Raw genomic sequence first — 7,416 nt, 5'->3', positions numbered from 1 at the left:
GACCAGCCCAGCTGGAAGGAAGTACAGCTTTCAGGCTCACCTTATGTAGACCGTGTGGCTTACAGTGACAGACAGTCTGCATCACCATGAGGATCCGGGACTCGTGAGTCAAAGGAGAGATGACTGATGTCATTTATTTTCCAACTACTGAGGGATCACTGTTCTGCTCTGAAGATGAATCGGAGAGGGTCTCTAGCAGCCCATGGTCTAGAGGAGCAGGCTGGCTTGTAAACACATCATCATGGAACCATGGGGTTCATGTTATAATGGAGAAGTGATTAAAGCACCGGAGGTAGGATTTCTCTTGTGGTGCAGCGGGTTAGGGATCGGCATTGTCACTGCTGCGGCTCAGTTCGATCCCCGGCCCGGGAACGTCCACATGCCACAGAAGTACCAGAGGTAAAGTATGGGCACAAAACGTACCAGCAGTGGAGCCAGGGGACAGATGTTAGTGGCTGGTGGCAACTGAGGCAGGTTCCTAGAGACGCCTCCATCATCCCTGAGAGAGGAGAGAATGACTTACCCCCACTCCTTGCTTCACCCGCTGCCCCAGTTCCAGTGGTCCCTCTCTTGTCCAGCCAGACTCCAAGAGTGGCCCCCAGCCTTGGGGCCATTCTAATTGATTAATTCTCCTTTTAAAATTCCACCAATATCTTTACCCCAAAGAAGCCTAGGGTTTCAGCAAAAATTCTGTGCTCACTGTCCAAATGCAGCTCAAGGGCAATCTTCTGCCTCCTCCCCACAAAGCTGCCCTCTAGTCCCTCCTAGTGGGGGCTTCCTACAAGGTGCCCCCCTACTGTGGACTCCTTCTGAAGTCTCTGCTGTACAAAGTCAAGTCCTTTCCCCTTTATTCATGGCAGGCAAGTTAGAAGGCTTCAAATGGAAACACATGCAAGAAAAGAAAGAGAAGAAAAATAGTCACCCACAGAGCGGAGAATTCAGATAATGGACTCTCAACTCCACTTCATTTCTGGTTCCCCTGCTTGGATATGTGGGCCCTGGGGGTGTCTGATGCTCTGTGATCTCTTGACTTAACCTGTTCTCCAAAGGTAGACATGGGCAGGGCTGGGGGAGGAGGTGTGCTGTGACGTAGCTTCCCAATTGCACTTTACTCATCAAGTTCCCTCTCAGCGTTAAGTCACTCAGGTTTCTGAGCTCCAGGCTCTGGCTGGATGAACATGGCTGGTGATTCAGGTAGGAAGCCACCTCTGTTTGTCAGGACTTTCTTTGGGGCAGGGCAACTTAGTTTAATTGTCTTTTAGAAAATTCATCCATTTGTCTGGGACCTGTGATTTCTGCTCATTTGCCTCCCTTCCTTCTCCCTCATGACAGTGTATTCAATCCTGACCTTCACGGGGCTGTAGAGGGTGCTGAGGAAGGCACAGCCTCTCCCCTCCTCCTTTCCTACCTCTCCTTTTCACAGGCAAGAGTATGACTTTCCCAAATCTGATGTTTCTTGCTTTGCCCTGTGGCTTTGTCTTCTGTAAAAATGCAGTACTGGCGGGGGTATTAAAAGGTGTGGATTTGAATGAACTTGTAGAACCTTAGGTTTGGAAAGAACTCAGGGGTACTTACTCTGCCTACCTCAATTTGGATGAGAAAGTGGAAATCTGTAGAGGTCCAAAGATCCACTCAAGGTCACACAGCTTATTAATGATAGAATCAGGATAGAATGAGCCCTGGATACCAAAGATGCTTTTTTCCAGTCTTGGTAATTTTCTCAAGGTTTTCAGACTGTTCTCTAAAGAGCCCTGGGGGTTTTGTAGCAGGTCTGTGGGTGGAGTGAGCTTCATGCCCTCCCTCCCCAGCAGAGGGTCTTTTATCTGTTTTACATGTTGAAAAGATTTTGCTTCAACAGAGGTTTCACAATTTAAAAAGATGTTTGAAAACTGCTGAATGACTCTGTGGATGTTTAGGGTATGATTTCATGGACCAAGTGGGGACTTTCTCAAATTCTTATACTGGCTTTAGATGGAAGATCGAAACATTTAATGCTTCTGTAGAGAGAAGGCTGAAAATACACTTTAGCAATCCATTGCTGTCATTTTCTTCCCACAGTAGATTTTAAGAAGGTTAAACAAGAATCAAGAAAAGCCTAGGATGGAAAATAACACAGACAGGGACATCTGAGAGCAGACTTGCTTCCTTCCATTTTACCTAATGCTGGCCCCCCTCCGATGTATAGGACCAAACTGGTCCTCCCATCCGAATGCACACACATGGCTAAGGATGGAGAAAGCCAAGGAGCACAGAAGCAGCGTTACAGGTAGAGTTGATGCCGTTGTCGGGCCGACCAATGGCAGAAGTTTTCCCTATAGTTCATCTTATCCCACACTCAAGTCTTGGAGTTATGGAAAGTTGACAACATGGTGAAGCTAATCTCTAAAGCAGTCCAAGATAGAGGTGCTGGAAGGGATCTCCAGTTGCCAAACCAACAGAGAAGTAGAAGATATCCTAGCAACCATTCTCACATCCTTGCTGAGAGTTACTTGAATCTGAGTTACTAATTCACCTTTCTTTCTTTCTTGTCTTTCAACTAGATCGCATCATGACTGCTGTCTTTGATGACAAGGATTTGTTGGAATTGTTCGGGGATGACTTTGAAAATTTCACTGGCACGCCACCCACAGACGAACATTACTATAGTCCCTGTAGGATAGACACTGAGTCACTCAACAAGTATGCCGTAGTTGTCATCTATGCCCTGGTCTTCCTGCTAAGCCTACTGGGAAACTCCCTGGTGATGCTGGTCATTTATACAGCCGGGTCGGCCGCTCTGTCACTGATGTCTACCTGCTGAACCTGGCCATGGCTGACCTGCTCTTTGCCCTGACCTTGCCTATCTGGGCCACCTCCAAGGCAAAGGGCTGGATCTTTGGCACCCCTCTGTGCAAGGTGGTCTCGCTCCTGAAGGAAGTCAACTTCTACAGCGGTATTCTACTGCTGGCTTGCATCAGCGTGGACCGCTACCTAGCCATCGTCCACGCCACACGCACGCTGACCCAGAAGCGCCACTGGGTCAAGTTCATATGCACAGGCATCTGGGCCCTGTCCTTGGTCCTGGCCCTGCCCATCTTCATCTTCCGTGAAGCCTACCATCCACCCTACTCCAGCCCCGTCTGCTACGAGGATCTGGGCGCCAATACAACAAAGTGGCGGATGGTGATGCGGGTCCTGCCCCAGACCTTTGGCTTCCTCCTGCCCCTGCTGGTCATGCTGTTCTGCTACGGACTCACCCTGCGCACCCTGTTTGCCGCCCACATGGGGCAGAAGCACCGGGCCATGCGCGTCATCTTTGCCGTCGTGCTCGTCTTCCTGCTCTGCTGGCTGCCCTACAACCTGGTCCTGGTGGCAGACACCCTCATGAGGGCCCGGGTGATCGCTGAGACCTGTGAGCGCCGCAACGACATCGGCCGGGCCCTGGATGCCACTGAGATCCTGGGCTTCCTGCACAGCTGCCTCAATCCTCTCATCTACGTCTTCATTGGCCAGAAGTTTCGCCATGGGCTCCTCAAGATCATGGCCATCCACGGCCTGATCAGCAAGGAGTACTTGGTCAAGGACGGCAGGCCTTCCTTCGTTGGCTCTTCTTCAGGGAACACTTCTACCACCCTCTAAGGCCCCCACGCGGGACTCCTCCCTTCCCCTCGGTGTCCATTCTGAGCCAGCCTCGTGTCCTCTGGCTGTTCACAGCCCTGGGTCAAGGCAGCCCCCCACTGTGGTTACAGGAAGTTGCTGAGGCCACTTCCTTGGCAGGCCCCCACCTTCTGGTGGAGAGAGCCTGCCCTGGCCCCCAGCCCTTACCGTAATTACCTTGTCAACTGCTAGAGCTCAGTCCACCCGACTCTACCATTGAGCCCACAGCCCTCTGTCTTCTGGCAGACGTTCTTTGAAGGTGTTCTTGAAGCGATTACAGAGAGTTCCCACCATTGGGAGCCATCAGTCTCAAACACTGCGAGTTCCTTCCCCAACTCTCCCTTTCCTTGCCTCCTGGCAAAGTCTACCTCCCTTGAGAGAGGCTGAGAAGGACAGACACTCACTTTCTAAGCCTCTCTTAAGCTATGAGTGGCCCTATCCCCTGGTTCTGATTAATAAGACTGAGGGGCACTAGTGTGCTGGTAAGCCATTCTCCTAGGGAAAAAGTCTTGATTTGTAGGATTTGCCATGCTCTGTGGTATAAATAAATGCTCCCTCTATGGTTGATTTCAAGGGTGGTGATGTTTAGCAACCAGCTCAAAAAACCTAGAAAATGTGATAATCTCTTTCACAAGCACTAGAGGAAATATAATGGGGCCAGGGGACTCCTGGGAAATATTCTTGACTTGGAAGAGAGAGAGACACACAAATATAGGTACATATCCTTGGTTCTTGCCTTTGAATATGGTTATAGGACATGATGTGTGCTGCTGAGGCAGCCACTTTCCGATAATGAGGCAAAAATTATGCTTAACACACTTCGGCTGATGGAGCCAAAGGATAAAAAGAACCTGAGAATAAATAGCTCAGAAATAAACTTAAGAGTAAATGATTAAATGATTTTCAGCAAGGATAACAAGTCTATGCAGTTGAAAAAGGATAGTCTTTCCCCAAATTGTGCTGGGAAAATTAGATAGCCATATGCACAAGAATGAAATTGGACCCTTATCTTATACCGTATACAAAAGTTAACTCAGAATGCATTGGAGACCTAAACAGAAGAGTTAAAATGGCAAAACTCTTTTAAAAAAATCCCAACGAAATAACAACAAAAGGAAAAAGCTTCATTTGGTTTGAGGTTGGGAATGGAGTAAGGCTCAGAGATGGGATTTAGATCAACAGTAAGATTGGGATCAAGGGTTAGGTTGGAGTCAGAGAGGAAGTATAGGAGAGCTGAGGATGGGATGACAGCTTGTGATAAGGCAGATGGTCAGAGACAGATGAATTTCAGGAAAAGGGAGAGATCCAGAAATAGATCGAGGCTAGGGATGGGATGAGTGAGATTCAGGGAGGCTGGAAATGGGCTTAGGAGCAGGTATGGTTGGGAAGGGGATGAATGTGGGGTGTGGGAAGGGTGTTAGAAATGGCATGAGTGTCAGGGATGGGTTGGCGGCTGCAATAGTGACCACTATTGTTTAGTCTAGTTAGTGGCTGGAAGAAAAGGCATCACTAGTAGTGTCACCATCCTCTCTGGAGCATTGCCTAAGATGCTCTTCCAGGGGCCAGGATGGTGACATCATGGCCTGTCCAGCTTGAGACTCTATGAGTAGGTTGGTGAAGAAGGAGTTAGGGGCTCAAGCCCTAAGAGGTCCATCTGATTCAGGAGGAGAAGACAGAAGAATGTAGGAAGAATCTGGGGAGAGATTCTGGGAACCTAGTCTGAGAACCTTCCTTTCCTCTCCCTCCCTCCCTTACTCCCTTCTCCACCTCTCCTACTGTATAACTCAGTGCACATCTTCCTTCATCCTCTGTTGCCCCTAAAAACAACTCCATCAAGTAAATAAGGATCCATACTGGGTCTGGCGAAATACAAATGATGAATACACATCTGAAAAGATGCTTGGTCTCACTAGTAACCTGTGAAGTGGGAATCACACAGCAATTAATAACTTGGGAGACTTTTAAACAGAGAAGAACTCTTTTCAAACAAGTGCAACACAGTTTAGTTAGATTCTTTTTTTAATGCAGTGTATAATTCTCTGGGTATAGCTCAATGATTTGGACTTCAGATCTGTGAAAATGCCAGGGTTTGGTACTGAAATAATAGGTGTATGAAAATATCAAAAACTGGTGTTCCAATCACCAGATATAGTAAAGATTCGACATCTGGTCAAGGTCAGGGAGATTGTTTACCTCACGGAAGAGCTCCACGTGCAGGATGAGGCTGGGATCAGGTATGGGGCGCATCTTAGGAGAGGAATAGCGGAGGATCAGAGAGGGGAGAGAATTAGGGAAGGAATTGGGTTAGGGATGGGGTAAACTTCAAGAGTTGGATGGGGGACAGAAAGAGGGGTGCTACTCTAAGTTCTGCACAATGGCCTGCTGATTTTAAATTTTGAAAATTTGTCTTCTGGGCTGTTAAAATGTTCCAGTCTCCAAGTTATTGTATTGAATTATACTATATCCCTCTATACTGTTCCCCTTCTGACCAACCCCAGACCCCTCACCCCCTCTTACCTCCCTATCCAGTGGCCCATTCTTACTGGTTCCAGCAAAAATATTAATGGTAATCTGTGTTTTATTCCATAGGGGTTTAAGATTGCCCCTTTCCCAGCAACTTGTATTTTAATTAGGGTCTTTCAGAGACTAAAAATTCTCATAGATGCAGATGAAATAAAATGACCATCACCTCTTTGGTCTAAGGGTCTTCCCAGAGATGTCGTTCTAGACATGACCTCTAACCAAGAGATGGTGAAGAAGTACAGGCATGACTTGGAGATGTTGTGTGTTTGCTTCCAGATGACTGCAATAAAGCAAATATGGAGATAAAGCCAGTTGCCTGAATTCTTCTGGCTTCCCAGTGTGCATAAAAAGTTATATTTACTCTACACTGCAGTCTGCACTAGGGTTGTGTCTAAAAATTGTACATTCCTTGGAGTTCCTGCTGTGACAGTGGGTTAAGAACCTGACCACAGCAGCTCAGGTTGGCAGCTCAGCCTGGCACAGTGACTTAAAGGATGGGGCACATGTTGCAGCTGGGGTTTGTACTCAATCCCTGGCCCCGGAACTTCCAAATGCTTCAGGTGCAGCCGTAAAATTTTTTAAAAGCCCATTAATTAAAAAATACTCAAAAATACTTTAATTTTTAATTAAAAAATACTTCATTGCTAAAAATACTAGCCATCCTCTGAGCTTTCAGTGATTCATAATCTCTTTGTACCAGTAGCATCAAAGATCACCAGTGAGCAAACAGTGTTGGAAAAATTGCACCAGTAGACTTGCTTGAAGTTTGAAGCAAGGGTTGTCACAAACCTCCAGTTTGTAAAAAAAAAAAAAGAAGTAAAGCAACATGCAATGAAACAAGGAGGTATGTCTGTATAGCCTTTTGCTATCTCTAAGCAAAGATTGGAGGGCCCAAAGATCTCTGGGTGTGCCCCAGAAAGCCACAAGTGGCCAACAGCTGAGCTCTCACCATGAATGCTTTTATCCATCCTTGTATTTTGTTTTTATTTTAATTTTTAAATTTTAAAATATTTAATTTATTTTAAAAGGACTGTTTTGGAGTTCCCATTGTGGCTCAGCAGTTTACGAATCCGACTAGTATCCATGAGTGCATGGGTTCGATCCCTGGCCTTGCTCAGTGGGTTAAGGATCCGGCGTTGCTGTGAACTGTGGCGTAGGTTGCAGATGTGGCTCAGATGTGGTGTTGCCATGGCTGTGGCATAGGCTAGCAGCTGCAGCTCCAATTCAACCCCTCGCCTGGGAACCTCAACATGCTGT

General features: G+C 47.1%; 1 protein-coding gene across 1 annotated transcript; it reads left to right on the top strand.

Moving 5' to 3' along the window:
• Positions 1,078-6,981, top strand: LOC100515345 (C-X-C chemokine receptor type 2). Its single transcript, XM_021075348.1, is given in 3 exon segments — positions 1,078-1,194; positions 2,541-2,750; positions 2,753-6,981. Coding segments are annotated over 3 exon segments (1,098 nt in total). The 5' UTR covers positions 1,078-1,172; the 3' UTR covers positions 3,619-6,981.

This window comes from Sus scrofa, chromosome 15 (assembly GCF_000003025.6).
Source record: "Sus scrofa isolate TJ Tabasco breed Duroc chromosome 15, Sscrofa11.1, whole genome shotgun sequence".
Lineage (NCBI taxonomy): Eukaryota > Metazoa > Chordata > Mammalia > Artiodactyla > Suidae > Sus > Sus scrofa.
Note: the sequence above shows the minus strand (reverse complement) of the source record. Positions and strands in the feature narration are given on the sequence as shown.